We start from the raw sequence: 25,640 nt of genomic DNA, 5'->3' as shown, positions 1-25,640 counted from the left end.
TTAGTTGATTCTGTGTTTCCTTCTGGTGTCCTTGGCCCCTCTGGCTCTTTCCTTCATTCTTCTCTTCTGGAAGATTCCCTGGGCTCTGCCTAATGGTTGTCTTTTGTCCATTTTTCAGTCTTATTATTTTTCTGTTGTTTTATTTTGTTTGAGACAAGGTGTCACTCTATAACTTTGGTTGGCCTGGAACTTGATATGTAGACTAGGGTGGCCTAGAACTCACAGATCTGCCTACCTTTGCCTCCTTAGTGCTGAGATTAAAGGTGTATGCCACCATACCTGACTTTTGCATGTATGTATGTGTGTATGTATGTATATGTATGTCTATGTATGCATATGTATATATTGCTGAATTTAAGTGCTCTTTATGTATTTTGGATAATAGTTCTTTATATCAGAAAAATGCAAATATTTATTCATTTTTGAGACTGGTCTTATTTTTAAAAAATTAATGGATTTTTGTCGAAGTATACAGTTAATTTTAGTAAAAAATTTTTTTGCACCCCAGTTGTCCTAAACATAGAGAGTTGGAGCTGCTTTGGAATGACTACTACATCCTTGGACTTGACTCACCCCATCCTTGGGCACTTGCTTGTTTTCTGGCTTGAGATGTTTTTGGCCATTCACCAGTTCTGACCCTGCTCTATACCAGCCACCACCCTGTTCTTCCGGGGAGTCGAGCTCTTGCAGTGAGTGATGCGAGTCTGGCTTGAAGGACACCCAGACTCCAGCTCTGCACGTCACTGCTGGTTTGTCACTATCTGTAGGTGTTTTCAGTGGTCAAAGCTATGAATGAATGAATGAGTCACTTGTACCTTTGTGGGTGGGGTGACATGTGTATATGTGCATGTGATGGGCGACATCCTCAGGGTTGCCATCCAGCTCTGCTGGGACAGGTTCTCATTGGCCTAGAGCTCACACAGTGGACCAGATTACTTGGCAGTGGAGCCTGAGCCGTGTTCCTGTTTGTCCTACCTCCGCATAGCTGGATTACGATCATGTGCATCCAGCATTTTTTTCCTAGCTTCTGATGACTGGACTTAGTTCTTTGTGCTTGTGAGGCACGTGAGCACTTAATCAACTGAACTATCTCCTTGGTCTTTCCTTTTTAATTAGTAAAAAGTTGTTATTATTGTGTTTGTGTGTGCTCATAGGGTATGTGTGTTCGTGTGTCACAGTGCACATGTCACAGTCAGAGGAAGAGTTGTCCTACATTTCTCTCCTGCATTCTCATGCTCCAGGGCTGCTGCCAGGCTTGCGTGTCCAGCACCGTTACCCACTGAGCTATCTTGTTGGCCTAAGCTTTTAATTTTCTTTTCTTTTCTGTTTCTTTGCTTTTACATCTGGACAAACTTTCCCTTCCTTCCTCGCCTTCCAGTCCCTCCCTGCTCCCTCACACCCTCCACTCATCCCCCTCCATTTCTCCTTAAAAAAGGGCCAGCCTGCCATGGCATATCAGCTTGCCATGACACTAGTACCTCCTCTTCTATTCAGTCAAGTAGGGAGAAAGGGTCTCCAGAGCACAAGCCCTTTGTTTTTGAAATGGGATTAGACTGATTTTGGACTTCTGGGCTCAATTAATTTTCCTTCCTCAGCCTCCCAGGTATTTGACACTGCAGGTGGATACCACCATATGAGGCTTGGAGATTTTTTATCTTATTTACTTATTTATTTTTAATTATATTCTTCTCTTTGTGTGTATGTTGTGTGCATGTATATAGAGGCCAGAGAACAGCTTTGTATGTCATTGGAAACACCACCTCCTTTGAAGAAGGGGTCTACCCTGACCTATAGCTTGCCAATTATGCAGGGTCAGGAGTCCTGGGGACCCTTCTGTCTCTCCCTCCCCAGTGCGGGGATTATACACAGATGACACCACACTTGTGTTTGTGCAAGTGCTGGGGATTGAACTCGGGTCTTTGTGATTGCAAGGCAGGTTCAGGTGACTGAACCATCTTCCTAGATCCTTGGGAATGTAATTTTAGAGCCAGTCTCCATATTTAGCACAGTCTAGTCTTGAACTCCATAAATTTTCACTTGGTCACTTTGTGATTGAATCTTCATAAACTTTATATATGCAGTGTTTTTAATCACTATTTTTGATAACTCGATTTTCATTTAGCATTTTCTCTTTGATCCAATAGTTGTTTCTTCTGGTGCTGTTAGTGAACCCAGGTCTTTCCTTACCCCACTGTGCTGTGTTTTCAGCCCATTTTACACATTGGTATTGATCTTGAATCCTGCAACTTGATGAGCCTGCTAGAATTCTACCTATCTTGGAGGGGTGTGAGTGTGTGCATGCATGTACATGCACTTGTGCATATGTTCATGTCTGGGCTAATTGCACACCTTGGGGTGTTGTTTCTTGGACACTGTTCACTACTTGGAGCAAGGTCTTTTGCTGGACTAGAAAACTCAATAATTAGGCTAGGCTGGGTGGCCAGCAAGTCCCAGAGATCTGTGTGTCTCTTCCAATACCGGGATAAGGATGTGCCACTGTGCCCAGCCTTTCTATGTGGGTTAGCATGTTCCCTTATTCTCCGTTGTGGTTGCTGTTCTAGGTGACAGTGTGTCTTGTCCTTCTTGGCCTTTAATATGTTTGCCTCCTTCATGCCCCTTATTGTCTCTCTGAGCAGTCATTTCATATGCAGGTTTTCAACTCTTTATGTGTATGTGTGTTTGCCTGCACATCTGTCTGTGTACCATGTGTGTGCCTTGATATCTTTGGAGGTCAGAATGGGACATCAGATCCCCCAGAACGGGAGTTACAGATTGTTATGAGTAACCATGTTGGTGCTGGTTTGAACCTGGAATTGAACCTGGATCCTCAGGAAGAACAACCAGTACTTTTAATAGTTGAGCCATTGCCCCAGCCCCGGCTTATAACCCTTATCCTGTGTTCATTTGTTTCTTTCAGCCTTACTGCTAAGTTACTATTTCTTCTCTGTTTCTATACTGGGAGTAAGCTCCAGAGCAATGTAGGGCCCTTCTGTCTGTTACTGCTGTCCCTAAACTACATAGAGGAAGGTGTGAAATACAGTGAAGGGCCCACAGGTCTGTGGAAAACTGGAAATTGTATTTCATAGAGAAAGAACTGTGGTAGTGAGGGGGTGGTTATCTGGGATCCGCATCTATGTACACACTTTGTAGTAATAGTCTTGGCTTTAGTGAAGCTTACTTGTAGTTATTCTAAGCTTTAGATCTTGGGGTTCTAGATTATAGTGTTTAAATTTCCAGGAAAACTTTTGCAGATAGTGTGTCTTACGGGCAGATGCAATGGAAGGCAAGAGTCCTGGCTTACTGCCTGGCTGGCCTCTCTCTGCATGCTTCTGTCTCGTTTGTCAGAACTGAAGAACATTACCTGAAACAATCTGCAAGAGCTTTCATGGACAAAGCCCGTAGCGTCAGGGTCTCACACAGCAGGGACCTTGATTCAAACTTGTTCACTTCACATTTTGACAGGAACAAGACCTGGTCGGGGGCCCAGTTTGTGTCGGAGCGGAGCAGCGTGCTGGTGTTTCTGCCAGGTGTGAATGTCATCATTTTGTGACTGGAGTTTTAATGTTCCGGACAGCACAGGTTGTGAAAATGGGGTTCACGTGGACGACTGTGACTCAGCTTGGCCTGTTCCTTAGCCTTTACATTACTGCAGAGAGTTCATAGTGATAATGAAGACTTTAACTTTTTAAAGGCTGTCTTGCCAGCTTCACAATTTCTGCTAGGATGTTTTGCTATGTTAAGAGCATCCCTCTGTGTGGTCATGACTGAGGTGACTGTCATCAGTTCACAGTGCAGCATTCTCAATGAGAGCAAAGCATGAAATACCATGGAGTCCTTCTCAGTGCTTAAGAAAACAGGCTCCCACTGCACCTTTCTGAAAAGATGCATCGTGTTTAACAGTACTTTGTCAAGATGACTTCTCAAGGAGCTTAGTTTGATCAAATTATAATAATCCACATATTTGTTGTTGAAAGGTAATATGTAGAACATACGAGTATTTGTGCACGTAGTGATGGGAGCAAAAGCACACAATAAGAGAAACTTAATTTTGGAATGTAACATGTGAATTTCAAATCTGTCACATTTTGTTTACTAAATGGACTCATTTTATGTACAGAAAGAACCATAGGTGTATATAGTTCGTATCTGTACGTATTTATCAAACAACTTGTGTGTGTACATACTGTGTAAGGGAAAAGCAACAGCAGAGCTACATCACCACTCAGTACCTAGCATGTGGTAAACACTGTAGCACAATTAATAAAAATCCAGAGACTGATATTAGGGTTCAACCTGAAGACCAGAAAAGCAAAGTAGCCAACCACTGGCTCTTACCTTGACCTCACAGAAATGGCAATCCTGCCTCCAGGAATCTCAGAATAAGACTGTCTGAGAGCTTTCTCCCCCCCGTGTCATATTCCTCTTTAGTGCTGGGATTAAAGGTATGCACTGCTCAGTTTCTATGTCAAACTAGTGTGGCTACTGGGATTAAAGGTGTGTGTCACCACTGCCTGGTCTGTAAGGCTGACCAGGTTGGGTGTTTTACTCTATGACCTTCAGATTTATTTATTAAATACAAATGAAACATCGCTACAAAACACCACCCCAGAAAGATGTTCACAGGTGATATTTTACCTTCAGGTGTGTAACATTTATATGCTAATGTAAATCCAAGTCTGGCATAGTATATGTTTCTGTGTTTCATTAATTGACTTCTTTTCAAGCAGATCTGCAGTAGCTTTTCAGGGCTGTGCTATTAAGGTACTGTAAATCGGATGTTTTAAACCAAGAGGTGGTGTATTTCCCCTCTATGGGAACTAGGCATTCTAAACAGGTTGTCAGTAGGCACACTCCTTGGCAGGCTCCAGGCTCTTCTAGCTCCACGTGGGTATCAGCTTTGGGGTTCTTTGTTGTGAAACAGCTCCACTCTCGTCTCTGCTGCTGCCGTGTGTCTTCTCTGTGCCTCTGGCTCTCCTCCTCCTGAGGCTCACAGTGCTGGTAGATGAAGGTCTCAGAATATCGCCCAGACCTCATCATAGCTAATTATATGCACAATGATCGTTTCTAAATAAGGTTGCTCACATTTTCACTTACTAGAGTTGGAATCTAAACTAATTTTTTGAGAGACACTGTTGAACCTGTAAAAGACCCAAATACTGATAATTCAGATGAGGCAGAATGCATATTCAGGTGCTGGAAGTCAGCAGACACTTGTGAACTGCTCCAAAGGACCAGATCTTCTGAAGTGTTGTTACTAGTTTCATATTGCTTGGGATCAAACCCACTGCCTCTCATGTTAGACAGAACTCTGCCATTGAGTTACATCCAGTCCATTTTTTCTTTTGAGACAGGATTTTAGTGTAGCCCTGGCTGGTGTGGAGCTTGCTGTGTAACCCAGTCTGCCTTTGAATTGGAGATTACGTTTTACCTCTCAACACAATTGCTGGGATTCCAGACAGGAGTTCCCATATCTGGCTTCACAAATTGTTTTTGATAGGAAACATGCTGTGTGCTCACCAAAGGACATTTGGAAAACACAAGGGAAGAAAAGAAATTACTTATGTAGTCAATACTCATCAGGTCACTGCTCTGGTAAGGAAGAGACTGATAGAATGTATATACTTTAAAATAAATTGTTACTAGTTAGTGTCATGATACATTTGTTTGTAGTTCTGGTACAAAAAGCTAAGGAGTCAAATTGAACTGGCAATGTCTTTGAAAAAGTTATCATTTTTATCTTGAGATAAATCTAATAAAAGACTTGCTCAATGAAAACTTTATAAGTCTGAAGAAAGAATATAATAGAAAAAAGAAAAAAGAAAAAAAAAGAATATAATAGAAGATGCAAAAGCCTGCCCTGCTCAAGGATTGGTAGGATTAATATTGTGAGAATGGCCATCCAACCCAAAGCAATGTAATGCAATCCTCATCAAAACTACAATGTAGTTCTTCATAGAAATTAAATAATTTCAAAGTTCATATGGAAGCACAAAGACCCAAGATAGCAAAAACAATCGTGAAAAATAAAAATATTGTTATAGAGCCTGGTGTGGTGACACACACCACTAATATCAGCACTCAGAAGTCAGAGGCAAGTGGATCTCTCTGAGTTCAAGGCCAGCCTGGTGTACAGAGTGAGTTCCTGGACATCCAGGGCTACACAGAGAAACTGTGTCTCAAAAAAACCATAAAAATCATGTTACTTTAGGAAACAATATTCCTGATGTTCAGTTATGTTATAGAATCATACTGATAAAAACAGCATATAAAATCATACTTATGGGCCCACACTCCTACTGCCACCTGGATTTTTTACAAGAAGCCAAAAATGCACATTGTAGGAAAGACAGCATCTTCAGTGACTGGTGCTGGTCAAATTACATACTCATGTAAAGAATGAAGCTAGATCTTACCTCCTATCCTGTACAGAACTCAATTCTAATGGATCAAGGACCACAACATAATATCTGATACCCAGAATTTGATAAGAGAAGGCAGAAAGTACACTCAGCTTACAGGCACAGGAAGGATTTTCTGAACAGGATCCCAGTAGTGCAGGCATTAAGGCCAACAATGACAAATGGGACACCATTGTTCAAATGAATTACAGAATGAGAAAAAAATACATCTGATCAAGGGTTGGTACCTAGAATATATAAAGGATATACAAAAAAATAAGAAAACAACCCAGTTAAAAGTGGAGCAAGGAATAAACCATTCTCAAAGTAAGACAGTGGCTGAGAAACATTTTCAGAGTTACTTATTTTTATGTATATAAATGTTTTGCCTGCATGAATGTCTGTACACTCTGTGCATTTCCTGGTGCCAGGAGACTAGAGAGGGTGCTTAAATGCCCTGGAATTGGAGTCACACATGGTTCTAAGCACTATATTGGTACTGGGTACTGGACTTCTGTCATTTGGAAGAGCAGCAAGTGTCTTTAACTGCTGAGCCATCTCTCCAGCCCCAACTGATAAATATTTTTAAAATATTGAACATTTTTACTTCTCAGGGAAACTCACATTAAAACTACTTGAGATTTCCTATCACTACAGCCAGAGTGGCTACAATGAACCAACAGTGGCAAGTGCTGGATGGACTTGGGCCAAGGAAAACACTTGTTTACTGTTAGTGGGAATGCAGACTGGTGCGCCCACTGTAGATATCAGTGTGGCGGTTTCTCAGAAAACTAGGCATGGATCTATCCTATGATGGAGCTGTACTGTTCCTGAGCAGATAATCAAAGGACTCTGTCTTATTACAGAGATGCTTGCATCTGTGTTTGCTGCTCTATCCATAGTGGCCCAGAAATGAAAGCCACCTAAATACCCAGCAACTGGTGGACAGTGAAAATGTGTCACAGACACACAGTGTGATGTTATTCAACTGAAAAGAAAAATGGAATTAGTAAATTTTCTGGTTGAATGGATAGAGTTGGAGACAGCCATTCTTTGTGAGGTGACTGCAGCTAGAAAGGCACACCCTTTGTGTTCTCTCACGTGGATGTGACCCTTGACTCTTCACACATGTGTGTAGAAAGACACACCCTTCGTGTTCTCTCACGTGGATGTGACCCTTGACTCTTTACACATGTGTGTAGAAAGACACACCCTTCGTGTTCTCTCATGTGGATGTGATCCTTGACTCTTTACATATGTGTGTTTATTTTTGAGAGAGGGTCTCACTATGTAGACCAGGCTGACCTTGAACTCCTAGAGCTTCTCCTGCCTCTGCCTTCTGAGTGCTGGGATTAAAGGCGTGTGTTACCACATCTGTCTAGATAAATATGTTTAAGTTGGAGTACTCACGGAAGTCAAGAACCTTGTAAGGAACCATGGTGGCGGTCAGATTTCAAGAGTAGACTGGTATAGATGAAGCTTGTAGGGGGCAAAGGGGAATAATGGAGCAGGAAAGGCTAAATAGTGTAAGGGGTAGGGTAAAGAAGTGGGTGTGGCCTAGCTAACACTAAAGACCTTTGGAAATGCCATATAGAAACCTACTACCATAGAAGATTTTTATATATGTATTAAAAGAGTTTAAGGAGTTACCCTCTAGCAGGAGGTCAATGCCTCTTCCTTCTACCATAGGCTACCAAATTAAAAGCTCAGTGCCAGGCATAGGTTACTTCTTTTTGAGTTGTTGGTCAGTGGAAGTTCTATAGACTCCCCAACATTGCAGACTATTGCCAATGCTCTGGGTTACCCTCCAGAACTTGGTGGTGAGATTCTATTGCTGAAGATATCGCATACTTGACTCATAGGACCTGGAGAAATCCAACTGATAGAAACCTGGGAGGTTTGTCTCTCACTGGTCAGTTTTAGTAGTGCTGGAATGTTGTATACATGCTGCTTGGGGAGAAAAATGATAAACAGTTTACCCAGCTGTGAATTCTGTAAGCTACAGTAACGATCTAGCTGACAGAATAGCCTATTGGTGCAGTAGAGGCACAAGTGTTACGAGAGCAACCAACTGTTTTCCAGCGGGATTAAAAGCCCACTCCATAAGATGGAGCTCATGCCTGGCAGTATTTACCTGGCCAAAACTGGAGACTGGTGAGATTGTGGGTCCTTGGAGAGAACCTAATAATAGTGCTCTGCCAAATGGACATAAGAAGAAGCTGTTCCTCAAGGTTTTATCTTTATACCTATGGATTAGTGCATCTCACCACTCACGAGAGGGGCCTCTGCAGTAGGTGGAGATTTAATACAGATCATTGTGCAGAGAATAAAAGTAAAAGAGGGCTCAGCTCTAAATGGGGCACCTGTATCCCGCCCTCCCCTTAGGGCTCAGTGATCATTATGGAAGAGGGGACAAAACGATTGTAAGAGCTGGAGGGATTAGATGTGTGCAGAGAAACAGTATTTGCTGGAACATGACAGTACTGTTTCAGACTTGAACTCACGGTGCCTATGACTGCATGCTCTGTAACCTGTACAAGAAAGAGCCAGACAAAATCCCAGCATTTTCGGGGGAGACTCATGAAGTACCCCTGCCCCCATCTAAGAAGTTATTGGCAATTGGTTGCTACTGGGAAGAGGGAAAATCAGTTTTCTCTGGGGATGTGGCTACTCACACTCCAGTAGACAGTCTTCCACCATGCATGAACAGGCAACACTAAGTGATCTCTGTTTTGTTTTGGAAGGGTGCACATGAAGGTAGGGGAGAGCAGTGGCAATGGAGGGAGAAATCGGAATAGCAGGAATGTGGGGTAGTTTATTTTTATCAAAACATGAATTAATGAAATTCCCAAACAGTTAAAAAATTTTTCTCACTGAGGACTGTATTGACCAGAGCACTGAAAATCACAGACCGCCTCTGGCTCTGTCCACCTGCTCTGCTTGGCTGTTCTTCACACTGCACACAGCTAGTAGCCTCTGTAGCATTGGTAAATTTCTTGTTATCTATACATTTGCTCTAGAACATATGCTCTTGGGGAGCAGGGAACTTTGTTCTGTTGACCACATCTGCAGGGCCTGGCGTAGTACATGCAACAGGCCCTCAGTACGTAAAGACGTAAAGAGTCTCAACAGTAAGTTGTCATTTTAATATAAAGGTTATGTTTTAGCAATAAATTCACATTTGCCTTCTCTGTTTTCTCCCTAGGTCTGGGTGAGATCAATTATATGCATGAACTTCTCACAAACATGATTCACAAAAGGTGTGTCTAAATGCTGATTTTTGTTTGGGCTTTTAGAGTGTTGTGTAGCTTATGCCTTACATAATTTTAATTACCTCACCGAGTAGTTACTGTGTCTGCTGCATATTGTGTGATATTTTATTTTAGTTCTGTTTCTTAGGTTACAGGTTTATCCACTCCATTCCAGTGTGACTTTAGAAGAACAGAATAACGTATTTTTAAGTCCAGTCCCTGGGTACAGAAAGGTAGGAGGCTGGGAAGATGAAGCGTGAGACATAATCGTTCTTAGTGGAGAGCTGCGGTGCCTTGGCCCCTTCCCAGTGTGTCCCAGACTGCTGATGAGAACTTGTACCCTTTCTTGTTGTATGTTATTTTGTAAATCAGTTTTATGAAAAACTAAGATTCTTCTGTTTGTCTTGAGATGGCATTGCTGTGTAGTCGAGGCTGGCCTTGAGTTTGAGATCACCTTGTACCATCCTTTGAAGTTCTGAGGCTATAGGGTATATACTGGCAAACAGTATAATGTCTATCTATTTATTTATTTTTCTGAATGCAGGGCTGGGGATTTGCTGTCTTAGGAGTGGGGTCGTAGTCAGAATCCTCTGTCTGAATCCTCAGGAGGTTGTTGACTGCTTTGTTTGTTTTTAATCACGACTCCTTACAGCTGCCTGAGATGACCAGGGTCTGAGATTTGAGCTTTGATATTCTTGAGGATGTTTGGATCTTAAAGCAAAGTAGACCCTGGATGTAACTCTACAGTGCTCAGGGTGGCAATATTTACTCTGGACTTAACCTGATTGTGCCGTTTGGTTCCTGACAATTCCACAACCCCTCTGCTGAAGCTCTTACAATAGATAAACTCATGAGCAGATATTTGGCCATGCCATGCTGCCTTTGTAAAGCCCCTCTGTGTTGTGTGTATCTGATTTTCTGTATATTGGGGCTTCTTGATAGTTGTGACCTGAAAAACTATGAAGATGGCTGATTTCTAATTTCGAACTTAGTATTTACACTAATATTCAAGATGAAGCCTTTTCCTAACTGTTGGACAATATCCTGAGCAGAGGGAAACGTCCACCTGTTGTGTTTAATGCTCCACAGATTATTCTGTCCACCAACATTGCAGAGAGTTCCGTCACAGTTCCAGACGTCAAATATGGTAAGGCCTTCCTCTGCTCACGTCCCCATGTGAAAGGGGCTTCCTCAGGCTGTCCTGTGCCACAGGGGTGTTCCTCTGCTGGGAGACTCAGAGGCTCCCAAAGGTCCAGTCCCTTGTATTCTCGGCTCCTCACTGTGACCTCTGAGCAGACCCTTTCCTTTCCTTCAGGTAGGGATGCCCTTGGGGATGCCAGGCCATTTTAAGGGATGTTGTAGGAAGCAGAATTTTGGGGCTTCCCTGGTGTAGTCCTGTGATAGAAAGGTGGGCAAGTGTTAGGGAGGAGCTAGGAGCTGATTTCTGAAGGTAGCTTATATGGAAGCCATGGTGGATAGCTCCATTGTATACACACACACACACACACATGTATGTGTACTCACTCTTGAGTTTGTTGTGTTCAGTCATGTTTGAGGGACCTGTACATGTAGTCAGGGTATAGTACCATGCCGAGGAATACTATGTTATCACAGACAGTTAACAGGTGAGCTACAGTTTCATGTAGAGACAGATATGTAGGAAAAGAAACACGGGAAAGGGCTCCAGTTTTGGAGGAAAAAGATATTTTAGATAGGGTGTGTCTTAGGCGACTATGGTTGCGATTACACATTGTGACCAAAATCAGCTTAGGGAGGTATGTGAGGTTTTACTCTTTAGGCTTTTTGGGGGCCCAAAACACAGCTCCCAAGTAAATCACAAATGGAAGCTTATTTTTAGTTATAAAATGCCTGGCCTTACCATGGCTTTTTGCTAGCCAGTTTAGCTTATCTTAAATTCTCCTCATTACCTGTTGCCTCTGGGCTTTTCTCTTACTTACTTCTGTGTATCTTACCTTCACTCTTACTCTGTGCTTGCCTGGGTGGCCCCTTGTGTCCTCCTCTCCGTGTTCTCTTGTTGTTCCTCATTCTCCATCCTCCCAGAGTTCTCCTCCTATTTATACTCTGCCTGCCAGCCCCGCCTATCCTTGCTCCTGCCTCGCTATTGGCTGTTCAGGCCTTTATTAGACCATCAGGTGTTTTAGACAGGCAAAGAATCACAGCTTTTGTTAATCAAATGCAGCATAAACAAAACTAACACTCCTGAAAATAGTATTCACCAATAGGGAGGAAAGGTTTTGTGGTGCTGTTGTTTTGTTTTTTGTCTTACACTTACACATTGTAGTCCATCATTGAAGGAAGTCAGGATAGCAACTTAAACAGGGCAGGAACCTTGAGGCAGGAGCTGACACAGAGGCCATGGAGGGGTGCTGCTTACTGGCTTGCTCCCCATGGCTTGGTCAGCCTGCCATCTTTTAGAACCCAGGACCACCAGCCTAGGAATGCGTCCACCCACAATGAGATGGACCCTTCCCCATTAATCACTAATTTGGAAAATACCCTACCAATCTGATTTATGGAGATATTTTCTTAATTGAAAATAAGGTATTTTTTTATTCTTCCTATCATTTGACTTTAGCTTGTGTCAAGTTGACATAAAGCTGTCCAGCACAGGGTGGTATTAGTTACTTTTATACTGCTGTGCTAAAACACCATGATCAAAGAAAGGGTAATAGTTCATGGTAGACCCGAGATAGCAGGCAGGAGGTAGCTGTAGCAGCAGCTAAGAGCTCACGTCTTGACCCACTAGTAGGAAACCGTTTGAGAGAGCACACTGTGGAGAGTGGGAAGCTTTTGAAACCTCAAGCTAACTCCCAGTGACACACCTCCTCCTTCAAGTTCACACCTCCTTCCCAGACAGCCTCCAACTGGGGGTCAAGTATTCATGTGTGCAAGACTTATGGGGGACATCTCGCTTGGACCACATAGGATGGCATGGAACTCCCATGAGGAAGTGGTGCTTGAACAAATGAGAAGTGAACTGTGCAAAAACGTGACTCAGACATAAGGAACAGAGTTTAGGAGACCAAGAAGGAAAAATTGTATAAGTCAAGGGAAGGGAAGCTAATAGGTGTTTGTTTCTCTGCCAGTAGAAATTGTAGATAGATACAAGTCTCTGTTTTCATGTTGCAGTCATGTGACTCTTAAAGAGATAACACAGGAGTCAGCAATTTGTGAGCATAAGAAGAAAAGGTCAGGAAAAGACAGGAGAGAAATTTGGGGAGGGGCGATGATGTTTTAGAAAAGGACATAAAAAGATCAAGTCTAATTCTGGTCATGAACCGCAGAGGTCAGGGCTTCCAGACCAGTGTCAAATGGAGGAAAGCAGGGAAATCCTGGGCCACAGATGCAGGGCCTCATAGGACCGCTTTGCTGGGCGAGGTGGAGAAGAGGGGTCATTCTGGGTATAGACCAAAAGGAGGCAAATGAGAGGAGAGGGTGACGAGCTAAGGGGTGAGCGCTGATGGATAGAAGGGGACTGCACCTGATGGGGTAGACACGTCCAGTTCTGATTTGATCCTGAAGACAGGCATGTTGGAGAACAGAGAGATTTGCTGAGGGGCCTTACAAGGGATTATGCTGTGTGGTCTGAGCAGAGGTGGCCAGAGCAAGGGGTGGTGTAGATTGACAGGAGCAGGCTGGGTAGATGCTCAGACAACCAAAGGTGGTAGGAGTGCAGGTCAGAGCTCCAGTGAGGATAAAGGTGCTTAGGGAAGAAAGAAAATAGGTGTTTAATGTCATTTGGATGGAGGAAGGGCTGCGGCCTGACAGGATAGAGGGTGTGGTAATAAGAAGAAGTCAAGGTGGAAAGTAAGGTTGAGAGGGAGGCATCAAGACCCTGAGAGGCGAGAATGGTCAGCACTGCTTTTGCTGGACTTGAGGTCACCAAAAGTTGTGTTAGGACAGGTGGTATGAGATGCCTGGGGAGTCAGGTGTGGTACAGTCTGGGAAGGCACACACTGCATGGGAGGCAGGACAGGAGTCTGCCTTCTGTTTCTCCAAAGCACAGCTCATCCATACACAGGACAGGAGGTGCTTAGTGTGTGGGGGCAGTGGGGGCGGGGGAATGGGCTGCTGAAGGGTTCTTTTACCTGGGCTTTGATAGATGAACATCTTGAAGCACAGAGAATGTAGGTGGTTTGTTTTGCTTAGTGGTAAACAGACAGATGGGCGCAGAGATGGGAACACAGGATCTGAATCTAAGCAACCCAGAACATTAGCCTGCCTCCCCTATCCCTGGTGTAATGAGGTTTTGGAGTAATTCTAATCTTTTGGGTGCACCCAGGCAGGTCTTTATAATAATCTGGGTCTTACAAAGACGCAAAGACTTCTGTTCTGATCTAGAGAGACCTTGGTTTCCCAGGGTAGGAGCATGAGTAGTCAGCTCATTTCCAGAAGTTTCCGCAAGCATGCCAACCCCAGTAGCTGCTTGTCCTCGTTGTTTATAGCCCGGCGCTGTAGGTTGTCATGACCCATGTTAGCATTGGTGCTTATGCTTTCTTCCCAATGGCAGTTATAGATTTTTGTCTGACCAGGACTCTGGTTTGTGATGAAGATACAAATTATCAGAGTCTGCGGCTGAGCTGGGCCTCGAAGACCAGCTGTGACCAGAGAAAAGGTAAGGCACCTGTGGCAGAGCTCACTGAGGCCCCAGTGGTCATCCGTGTCTTCCTGAGAGCTTTGCTTTCGTGTTTTCGCTCATCGGGCACCTCCTGTGTTGGGACTGGTCTCTGTCACTGCTCCTCCTTGGTTTTCTCCTCAGTGTTTCAGGGTCAGCTCCTAAGGAACAGGTGGCCGCTTATTATCTCAACACTTTGCATTTTCAGTGTGAAATTTTAAGAAAAATATATTTAGTAGATATGGAAGCCAAGTGAATCACTTTGGTGATTTTGACTGGCTTCCCTTGGACCACCTCTATATCCTGCTGTTTCTAGGGTGTTTTTCCTAGAGAATTCTACACAGGGATCGAGGTTTGATGTAGCACCCACACACTTCCTGGACAGAGCTGCTGGGCAGGGCCTTTGGCCACAGAAGTGAGTCTGTAACGTGCTTAGCCCAGATGTTGCCTTCTGTAGCAGGAGCTGGCTTTAGTGGGACAGCATCTGTGGTGTGTACTGAGAGATGACTGTGTTTTATAGGGACCCCCACCCCCGACGGATGTAGGCAGAAGGCCAAAGAATTCCTTCTGGGAAATTACTGCCTCAGAATCGAACATGTTATATGCACAAACAAAGTACATATGCATTCTTACCTTCATGTAGATCCTGGTTTTGGTATTCTCTTTCTTTCTTAGTCTTTGTAAGAAATGTGAAGTAAGCATGTTGTGTCCTGAGACTTGGGAACTTTTGTCAGGTAGGGCTTAGATTTGACCCAGAAATCTGGCTTCAGGCCTCTTTCTTGACTGCCATGCTCTGTCCACTTTCCTGAGGCACCCTTTCCAGAGGGAGCTAGGAGATGCTGAAGGCGCCATTGCAGCCTGGCTGCCAAGAGCTTCTTCAGTGTGAAAGGCTTCCCTGGTGGCTATTCTGTGCACCTCCACAATGTATGAGCCCCCTGCCCCCAACATCCTTGCTAGCAGATGATGTCACCAGGTTTCCATTTCAGCCATTTCTATTTCGGCTGAAATAGATGCCTATTCCATCTTGTTTGATTTTTGACTTGCAATTCCATAATCGTTCATAAGGTTAAGTAGCATTTTTCTTGTTTGCTTGCTATTGTCTTGCTCCTCAATGAGTACTTGTCTCCATCTTTTACCTTTTTAGGATTTATTTACATTTATTTATTTGCTTAATTCATCTTTGAGTCAGGGTCGCTTACCATGTGGCACTGGCTGGCATGGAACTCACTGTGTAGAACAGGCTGGCTTTGAACTCACAGAGATCTTCCTGGTTTCTGAGTGCTGGGATTAAAGGCATGCACCACCACACTTGGCTTATTTATTTTATTTAAGTTGTGTATCTATTAAGGACCCTCCTCACTCTTTTCTTCCTTGTAAGATTTGCTTTCACTCCACAAATAGTAATTGTCACACACAAACGTAGCAGTTTGTGTCGTCCTCTTGGGGTGACCGAGGCTCTGAGCTCTGTGCATGCTCAGTCCTCGCTTATCTGATATGACAAAGCTGAAGGATGCTTGTAGAAGGAGTAGGACAAATGGACACACAGAAGCAGGGACAACCTGAGCAGTGGGACTGCTCCTCAACCCTCTGGCAGATCCAGATATGTGACCTAGGTGAGTCACACTTCTGTCATCAGCTACATGGCTTTTCTGTGATGAGCTCTGTTTTACTAGTGTGAGCTAAATCTTCTAGGAAATGTGTCGTTCGAAGTGTTCTGGGTTCTGTTGCATTTTGGCCAACTTGTTTTTTTCGAAACTTGTACTAGATTTCAAAACATTAAAGGAGCACCTAATCTTAATTTATTCTGACTTTTTAGGCTAATTTTACTTGGGATAGCATTAGAATAAAGATAACTTGTTTTTACTGGCCTATTGTGGTAGAAGATAAGGTTTTTCCTGATCAGTGTTTAGTGGCTGTTTTACAGTCCCCTCCACATTGATGTTAACGTGATCAATGCCACATTGGGTTGAGCATCTTTTTGCAGGCCGGGCTGGACGGGTGTCCAAAGGATACTGTTACAGACTGATCCACAGGGACTTCTGGGACAGCTCTATTCCGGATCATGTCGTTCCTGAGATGTTGGTAATGAACTTCATTCATTGTTAGTGTCGGCTTTGTGTGTATATGTTGTATTATCATCTACTCAGCATTGTGCACTCTGTTCTGGCCCTTATACTGCTGATGCTCTTAGTAGGCTAGGGTGGCTGACTAGGGAGCCCCAGGGATTTATTGTCTCTGCATGCATGCCAAGAACATGCTACAGTACGTAAGTAAAAATTAGAACAGCTCTGGGAGATTGGGTTTGCACTGTGTAGGTTGGGGTTGCAGTGTGGTTATTAGATGGCAGGGCCATTCCCCTGTTAAACCAGCTCATGGACAGCCATGTTTGTGATTGTTTTTAAATTAAAAATATTTTTTATGTGTATGGGTGCTTTCCTGAGTATATGTCTGTGCACTAGAGCATGCAGTACCTGTAGAGGTCAGAGGAGGGTGCTGGGCCTTGTGGAGATGGCATTAATCCATCAGATCAGTGCTGGAAACCAAATCCCAGTCCTGGAAGAGCAGCCAGTGCTCTTAAACACCAAGCTACCTCTGCAGCCACCCTGTTTTTAATTCACAGTGAGGCGCATGTTGCCTAGTATCTGTTGGCCCTATAGTACCATCTCCTGTGTCTGTATTCCGTTCCTTTTGTAATGAGTAATTATGGATTGACCTTTCCTCTTTTCCACTTTTCTCTCTCCTTTCTCTTTCTAATCTCTTAACATCCTTCTTTTCCTTTTATGTCTTTTTGTTTCCTTCTTTTTCTTCTACTTTTAGCCTTTCTCTCTTTTTTGAAAAAGAGTTTTGCTGTATAGCCCAGATTGGTTTCAAACTCAGCATCCTTTGCCTGTTATTCTAAGCAGTGGGATGACAAGCACGAGCCATTGTGCCATGCCCGGCTTCCCTCTCCGTCCCCGCTTTCTGCTCTGTTTAGAGTCACTCTTGTCCCACTGTTCTCAAACCCGGTTCCTCCTGGCTCTGTCTTCCAGGGGCTGGGATTATAGGTGTGCAGCCAAGCCCAGCTTCCTTCTGCCTTTTCTTCCCTTCCCTTCTCTGTTGATCTTCTCTATTCCCATCCTCTCCTTTGGAGCACAAGACATATTATCAGGTCAATTGGTTTAGTTACCTTATCATCTCTGAACTGAAATTCTGTTATTTTCAGCGTTGTCCATTGGGAAGCACAATATTGAAAGTGAAGTTACTTGACATGGGTGAACCAAGAGCTCTGCTGGCGACTGCCCTGTCTCCACCCAGTCTGAGTGACATTGAGCGAACCATTCTTCTGTTAAAGGAGGTGGGACTTGTGGAATTAATTAGTGATGGGAAAGCTAAGACTTTTTCTTTGTGGGGGAGCCCAAATTTCATAATTCTTAAAGTAGCTTAGTTGTTTAAAGTGCTCAGTGTGTGGTGTTTCTGAAGCCTACCACGCACTTCTCCATGCGGTGGCCCCACCCTGAGGAGCGCCAGCACTCATGGTTGCTGCTAGTCTGTCTGTGCTCTCCCTCTGCTGTGTCCCTTCACCCCAGCCCTCCTGCCCACCCACCGCTCAGAAAATTCTTCCCATTTTCTCTCCTTGGATCACTCTTGACTCAAGCTCTGCTCTTGTGACTTTGCCCCCACTGGCCCCGAAATCAGCTGAAACAGTCCATACACTAGGTAGACTTGGGGAAGTCTCTAGTGACATGGTGTGCTTTCTAGAAACACTGAAGGGGTGAGTTCAGTGAGCACGTCGGAGCCAGTAGCCCTTTACAGTTAGCTGAACTGTCTTCAGAACCTAACTCCTTAGAAGTTGGTATGCATTGCCTGTCTTGCAGTTCTGCCGTAGGGATGTGGGGAGTGGGGCTGTGTCAGCACTTGTTAACACACTAACTTCCTTCATAAGGTTGGAGCTCTGGCAGTTAGTGGACAGAGGGAAGATGAGAACCCCCACGATGGTGAATTGACCTTCCTAGGAAGAGTGCTGGCACAGCTCCCTGTCAGTCAGCAGCTGGGTAAACTCATTGTGCTGGGACATGTATTTGGGTGCCTGGATGAATGTCTCATCATAGGTAAGTGTGGGCCGCTGTGGGGAAAGTGTTGACTTGTGCGGCCGGTCGGTTCTCATCCTCTGGTTTCTCTCTCTAGCGGCAGCTCTTTCTCTGAAGAACTTTTTCACGATGCCTTTCCGGCAGCATCTGGATGGATATAGGTATTTAACATTCTTACTGTGTAGGGCCACCTTACTAATGGCACCAGATGACACTTCATTAATCTGTTTTCAGGAACAAAGTGCACTTCTCAGGTAGCAGTAAGAGTGACTGCCTGGCCCTCGTGGAGGCATTCAAGGTGAGTCTGTCTCATCCTCTGGAGGCAGAAGTGGCCACCCAAGCCACCAGTGTGTTCTCACACTCTGCCTACGAGAGTGGAGAGTGCTCTCTTCTCCTGGTGCTGGAAGGACCAGTGGTGGCAGCCAGTTTCCCAGAGTTGATGAAAAAGTAATTTGTAGACATTCTGTGTTCAGCCATGTGTTGACATTGGAATTAAATCCAACTAACTGGTGAGTTATTCTGAAGCTGTGATTGTGTTGTTTTAGGCCTGGCAGGCTTGCAGACAGCGAGGAGAGCTACGGCATCCCAAGGTTGGTCACATTTCTTCCTTGTCACCTTTCTGATGGCTGGCGATGATCAGATTTCCTGCAAGCCTGTCTCAGTTTGGTCACTGCCTGAGCACTGTGGTGGCAGTAAGACCTGAGGTCATTGAAGGTAGTCGCTACGTGCTGTCCTGTGGGAGAGGCAGGTCAGGACATTAGTGACCAGGTCCTGTTGCAGGCTACTCGACAGGTGGCTCAGAATTAATGACCCTGGTTACGCAGGAGCCTATATTTCAGCTTTCTTTAGATAAGCCTTTTTATTCTAAAGTAATTAGGCTCCAGAGCCATTGGTAGACATGCCTATGTGTAGTTTTGCTGTGCCACAGTGGGTCTCTAATCTTCCCTGTTGCTACAGTGTGACGAGTCTTTTTCCAGTTGAATCACTGTGCCTTTGATTTTGGGGACAGGTAAACTCAGGGAGAGTCATCCCTGTGTAGTGTTTGTGGTTTGGGTCTTGTGTTTTTTGGCTCTGTCTGATGTTTGAAGCTCTTGGGGAGGACATCCTGTATGTGGTCATTCAAGTGCATTGTCGACCGTGGCTGAAGCTTAGCCCTTGTTGAGGATCTGGATGAGATGTGTGAATTGTAGGAGCAGGTTAGCCTCTGCCTTACTGGTCTCACACTGGGTACTGTGCTTTTCTGTGTTTAAAGGATGAACTTGACTGGGGACGGCTAAATTACATTCAAATAAAGAGGATCAGAGAGGTAAGATATAAATTCTTTGACTTGGTTGATGCAAATAAACTAACTTAAAATTTGGTCATGACGTACCAGCAGTGCACAGGGTGGAAGAGCAAATCCTGTCCGTTCCCATCATTAGCAGGAGGCCTTGAGGGTAAAGACACCTGCAGTGATAATTGCTTGGCTCCAGAAATTCTCACCAAGTGTCATATGTAAATGAACACGTGTAAACTTGGCAGCCATCTTCGTATTTCTCAAGATAAGCATGTGATCTTTTCATTATTAACTAATTAACATAAGTAAACACGTTGTAGGTTTTGTGCTGTTGATCCCAATTTGTATTCTTGTAGTAGGTCTCCTTGATGACATTTTAACATGGCTGAGTTCTGATTGCCAGTGCTTTCTCCAGAAATGCTGCAGTAGCTTTATAGTGAGACTACCCTGAGGCTTGTGGGTATTTGTGGGGGTGCAACCACATACACACTTGTATTAGGCTGTTCTCTGGAGGAGCAGAACTTGGAGTTAACATACATCTATAGATCTACCTACATTCCTATCTATAACTGTCTATCTACCTACCTATCTACTTACCTTTATCTATGTATCTATCTACTTACCTACCTATATATGGGATTTATTAGTGTGTGGTCCAGATAATCCAACAATGGCTACCTGCAAACAGAAGGTCCAACAATCCAGTAAGTTATTTAATCCACAAGGCTGGATGTCTCAGCAGGTCTCCAGTATACACTGGACTCCTGAAGGAGTGGATTTACTCTAATGCCAGTGAGGGAATAGACTTGCTAGTGAGAGCAAGAGTGAGCAGGCAAAGAGAGGAAAGCTTCTTTCTTTCATACCCTTTGTGTGGGCCGCCAGCAGACAGTGTGGCCCAGATTAAAGGTAGGTCCCACCTCAAAAAAAAAAAGTTTGATTAAAGTTTATCTTCCTAACTCAAAGATCTTGATTAGAAGACTCTTCAAATTATTTAATTAATAAAAAAAATCCCTGATAGGTGTGCCCAGTTGTTTGGGTTTTCGTTAATTCCAGATGCAGTCAAGTTGACCATGAAAAACAGCCACCACACATCCATGTCGGAGCGTGGCACTAAGTTAGACCGCAGTTGTAGGACGAGCATCTTTCCAGGTCCAGGAAGTGCTTTCATAACAGTTTTTTTTCCCTGAATAGAATCTTCTTTGTTTAGTTTTTCTCCTGACTATTGTCCATAACAACTTGTAACCAACATTCTAAAGAAAGGCAAACATCCATAATCCATTTTTTTGGGAATGTGGGCATAGTTTTTCTAGGCTACTTTCTGCTGATTGAGGGCACTGATAATCTTATGGGGACCTAAAGAAAATTTAGGATTATGGTAAAAGTCCTGACTGGAAAATTCTGTGAGGCTTGATTATGTCAGCCAGCAGTCTCGAAACTGTTCTGGATACAGAACTCAGAGGAAACTCCAACAAGAGGTCCTCTGAAATGTTGGGTCATCTGGACCATCTGCTTCTATTGGAGATTCTTCAGGGGGTCTTCCTTAGTCAAACCTGATTTTTCTCAGCCCAGAATAAATCCACAGTCTTTTATTTCCTGTGGAAACAAAAACAAGCTTCTTCTCCAAGGCGTTTTCAAAATATGTATGTTGGATTAATCCAGCAGCATTTATAATAAAATGTTTAAGCGGCTTATGCTCCTTCCTCAGTCATAAAACAATTTAAAGACAACACAATAGCATACAGTATCCAGACTCTATGTATATTTATTTCATTTTTACATGGCTTTATTTTAAACTCTATTTCTTTTATTTTTATTTTTAATTTTTGACTTTTTGAGACAGGATTTCTCTGTGTTTCTACGGCTGTCCTGGAACTCACTCTGTAGACCATGTTGTTCTTGAACTCACAGAGATCTGCCTACCTCTGCCTCCCAAATGCTGGGATTTTAAAGGTGTGTGCCACCACACCTTGAACTCACAGAGATTGGCCTGCCTCTGTTTAATTTATTATATATATATATATTTAAAAAATACCAATTCAAGTTCCCACTCCCTCCCCTTCTCCCATTCCCTTCACACACCCTCCCACCCCACCCCTATCTAATCTGTCAGTAAGGCACATTGCCTTGTGGAAGGTTCAAGCCCCTCCCTACTATATCTAGGCTGAGAAAGGTATACATCCAAAGAGAATAGGATCCCAAAAAGCCAGCACATGCAGTAGGGATAAATCCTGATGCCACTGCCAGTGACCTCTCAGCCTGCCCCAGCCATGCAACTGTCAACCACATCAGAGGAACTAGTTTGGTCCTATGCTTGTTCCTTCCCAGTCCGGCTGGAGTTGGTGAGCTCTCATTAGTCCAGGCAAACTGTTTCAGTGGATGAACCCTTCATAGTCTTGACCTCCTTTCTCATATTCTCATTCCTTCCACTCTTCAGTTGGACTTTGGGAGCTCAGTCCAGTGCTCCGATGTGGGTCTCTGTCTCTGCCTCCATCAGTTGCTGGATGAAGGCTCTATGGTGATATTTAAGATAATCATCAGTCTGACTACAGAGCAAGTCAAAATTGGGCCCCCTCTTCTCTATAGCCCTGGGTCCTAGGTAGGGTCATTCTTTTGGATTCTTGGGAATTTCTCTAGAACCAGGTCTCTGCTAACCCTATAATGGCTCCCTCATTCAAGATATCTCTCTCCTTGCTTTCATCTCTGTCCTTCCTCCATCTTGACCATCCTATTCCCTCAAGTTCTCCTCTCCGCTCCTCCTCTCTCCTCCTCTTCTCCTCCTACCTTCTCCTCTCCCTCCCACCCCCATGCTCCCAACCCTGCCAGTCAATCCTGTCCATTTCCAATTTCCAGGTAGGTCTATATATATTTTTCTTTGGGTTCACCTTATTTCTTAACTTCTCTAGGATCATGAACTATCGGCTCAATGTCCTTCTTTTTGGGTCTGGGTTACCCCACTCAGGATAGTGTTTTCTAATTCCATCCATTTGCATGCAAAATTCAAGATGTCATTGTTTTTTGTTGTTGTTGTTTTGTTTTTTTAACCGCTGAGTAGTACTCTAATGTGTAAATGTGCCATGTTTTCTTTATCCATTCTTCAGTTGAGGGGCATCTAGGGTGTTTCTAGGCTCTGGCTATTACAAATAATGCTGCTATAAACATAGTTGAACAAATGCTTTTGTAGTATGATTGAGCATCTTTACATGCCCAAGAGTTACCACTGGATCCTGAGGTAGGTTGATTCCCAGTTTCCCGAGAAACTGCCATACTGATTTCCAAAGTGGTTGTACAAGTTAGCATTCCCACCACTCCACATCCTCTCCAGCATTAGCTATCATTAGTGTTTTTTATCTTAGCCATTCTGACGGGTTAAGATGGTATCTCAGAGTTGTTTTGATTTGCATTTCCCTGATAGCTAAGGATGTTGAGCATTTCCTTAACTATGTTTTGGTCATTCTGTTGAGAATTCTCTGTTTAGTTCAGTACCACATTTTTTAATTGGATTATTTAGAATTTTAATGTCTAATTTCTTGAGTTCTTTATATATTTTGGAGATCAGTCCTTTGTATGATGTGGAGTTGGTGAAGATTTTTTCTCATTTAGTAGGCTGCCTTTTTGTCTTAATGACTGTGTCCTTTGCTTTACAAAAGCTTCTCAGTTTTAGGAGGTCCCATTTATTTATTGTTGCTCTTAGTGTCTGTGCTACTGGGGTTATATTTAGGAAGTGGTCTCCTGTGCCTGTGCATTGAAGACTACTTCCCACTTTCTCTTCTATCAGGTTCAGTGTGGTTGGATTTATATTGAGGTCTTTAATCCATTTGGACTTGATTTTGGTGCATGGCGATAGATATAGATCTATTTTCCTTCTTCTACAGGTTGACATCCAGTTATGCCAGCACCATTTGTTGAAGATGCTTTCTTTCTTCCATTGTATACGTTTAGATCCTTTGTTGAAAATCAGGTGTTGGTAGTTTTGTGGGTTAATATCTAGGTCTTTGATTCGATTCCATTGGTCAACCTCTCTGTTTTTATGTCAAAATCAAGCTGTTTTTATTACTGTAGCTCTGTAATAGAGCTTGATGTCAGGAATGGTGATGCCTCTGGAAGTTCCTTTATTGTACAGGATTCTTTTGGCTATCCTGGGTTTTTTGTTTTTCCATATGAAGTTGATTAATGTTTTTTCAAGGTCTGTGAAGAATTGCATTGGGCTTTTGATGGGGATTGCATTAAATCTATAGATTGCTTTTGGTAGGATTGCCATTTTTACTATGTTGATCCTACCTATCCAAGAGCATGGGAGATCTTTCCACTTTCTGGTATCTTCTTCAACTTCTTTCTTCAAAGACTTAAAGTTCTTGTCAAGTAGGTCTTTCACTTCCTTGGTTAGTGTTACCCCAAGATATGCTATATTTTATGCTATTGTAGCTGTTGTGAAAGGTGATGTTTCTCTGATTTCCTTGGTTAGTGTTACCCCAAGATATTTTATGCTATTTGTGGCTATTGTGAAAGGTGATGATGTTTCTCTGATTTCCCTCTCAGCTTCTTTATCCTTTGTGTATAGGAGGGCTACTGTTTCTTTTTTGTTTTGTTTTGTTTTGTTTTTAGTTGCTCTTGTATACTGCCACATCACTGAATGTATTTATCAGCTATAGGAGTTCTCTGGTAGGGTTTTGGGGGTCATTTATGTACACTATCATATCATCTGCAAATAACGAAAATTTGACTTCTTTCCAATTTGAATCCCCTTGATCTCCTTTTGTTGTCTTATTGCTATTGCTAAAACTTCAAGAACTATGGTGAAGAGATATGGAAAGAGTGGACAGCCTTGTCTTGTTTCTGATTTTAGTGGAATTGCTTTGAGTTTCTCTCCATTTAATTTTATGTTGGCTGTTGGCTTGCTGTATATTGCTTTTACTATATTTAGATATGTTCCTTGTATCCCTGATCTCTCCAAGGCCTTTATCTTAAAGGATGTTGGATTTTGTCAAATGCTTTTTCAGCATCTAATGAAATGATCATATGGATTTTTCTTTCAGTTTATTTTTTTGATAGATCGATTACATTGATAGATTTTCATATGTTGAACCAGCATCTCTGGGATAAAGCCGACTTGATCATGGTGGATGTTTTTTTTTTTCTTTTGATGTGTTCTTGGATTCGGTTTGCCAGTATTTTATTGCGTATTTTTGCATCCATGTTCATGAGTGAGATTGGTCTGTAATTCTCTTCCTTGGTTGAGTCTTTGTGTGGTTTTGGTAGTGGTAACTATAGGTTCATAAAAAGAGTTTGTCAGTGTCCTTTCTGTTTCTATTATGTGGAACACTTTGAGGAGGATAGATATTAGCTCTTCTTGAAAGTTCTGGTAGAATTCTACACTAAAATCATCCGGCCTTGGGCTTTTTTGGTTGGGGGTTTTTGATAACAGCTTCCATTTCCTTGCAGTTTATAGGTCTATTTAAATTGCTTACCTGGTCTTGATTTAATTTTGGTATGTGGTATCTACCTAAATTTTTTTTTTTACGTTTTCCAATTTAGTGGAGTACAGATTTTTGTAGTATGACCTAATGATTCTCTGAATTTCCTCAGTGTCTGTTGTTAGTCCCCCTTGTCATTTCTGATTTTGTTAATTTGGATGTTCTCTCTCTGCCTTTTGATTAGTTTGGATAAGGGTTCGTCTGTCTTGTTGATTTTCTCAAAGAACCAGCTCTTTGTTTCCCTGATTCTTTGTATGGTTTTCTGTGTTTTTATTTTGTTGATTTCAGCTCTCAATTAGATTATTTCCTGTCTTCTACTCCTCCTGGGAGAGTCTGCTTCTTTTTGTTCTAGAGCTGCAGCTGTGCTGATAAGTCACTAATGTGAGCTTTCTCTGTTTTCTTTATGTGGGCACTTAGTGCTATGAACTTTCCTCTTAGCACTGCTTTCATAGTGTCCCATAAGTTTGGGTATGTTGTGCCTTCATTTTCATTGAATTCATGGAAGACTTTAATTTCTTTCTTTATTTCTTCCTTGACCCAA

General features: G+C 43.0%; 1 protein-coding gene across 1 annotated transcript in view; it reads left to right on the top strand.

Annotated features, from left to right (window-relative positions):
* Positions 1–25,640, top strand: part of Tdrd9 (tudor domain containing 9) — a 104,969-nt gene that overhangs the window by 42,445 nt on the left and 36,884 nt on the right. The window contains exons 9-20 of the mRNA XM_048431405.3: positions 3,463–3,527; positions 9,604–9,658; positions 9,798–9,882; positions 10,739–10,796; positions 14,181–14,285; positions 16,270–16,367; positions 17,488–17,619; positions 18,208–18,373; positions 18,450–18,513; positions 18,587–18,650; positions 18,898–18,942; positions 19,605–19,658. Coding sequence (XP_048287362.3) covers positions 3,463–3,527; positions 9,604–9,658; positions 9,798–9,882; positions 10,739–10,796; positions 14,181–14,285; positions 16,270–16,367; positions 17,488–17,619; positions 18,208–18,373; positions 18,450–18,513; positions 18,587–18,650; positions 18,898–18,942; positions 19,605–19,658 — 991 coding nt within the window. The remainder of the gene's footprint in view (positions 1–3,462; positions 3,528–9,603; positions 9,659–9,797; positions 9,883–10,738; positions 10,797–14,180; positions 14,286–16,269; positions 16,368–17,487; positions 17,620–18,207; positions 18,374–18,449; positions 18,514–18,586; positions 18,651–18,897; positions 18,943–19,604; positions 19,659–25,640) is intronic.

This window comes from Myodes glareolus, chromosome 11 (assembly GCF_982192425.1).
Source record: "Myodes glareolus chromosome 11, mMyoGla1.1, whole genome shotgun sequence".
NCBI lineage: Eukaryota > Metazoa > Chordata > Mammalia > Rodentia > Cricetidae > Myodes > Myodes glareolus.
This window is presented reverse-complemented; position numbering and strand designations above follow the sequence as displayed.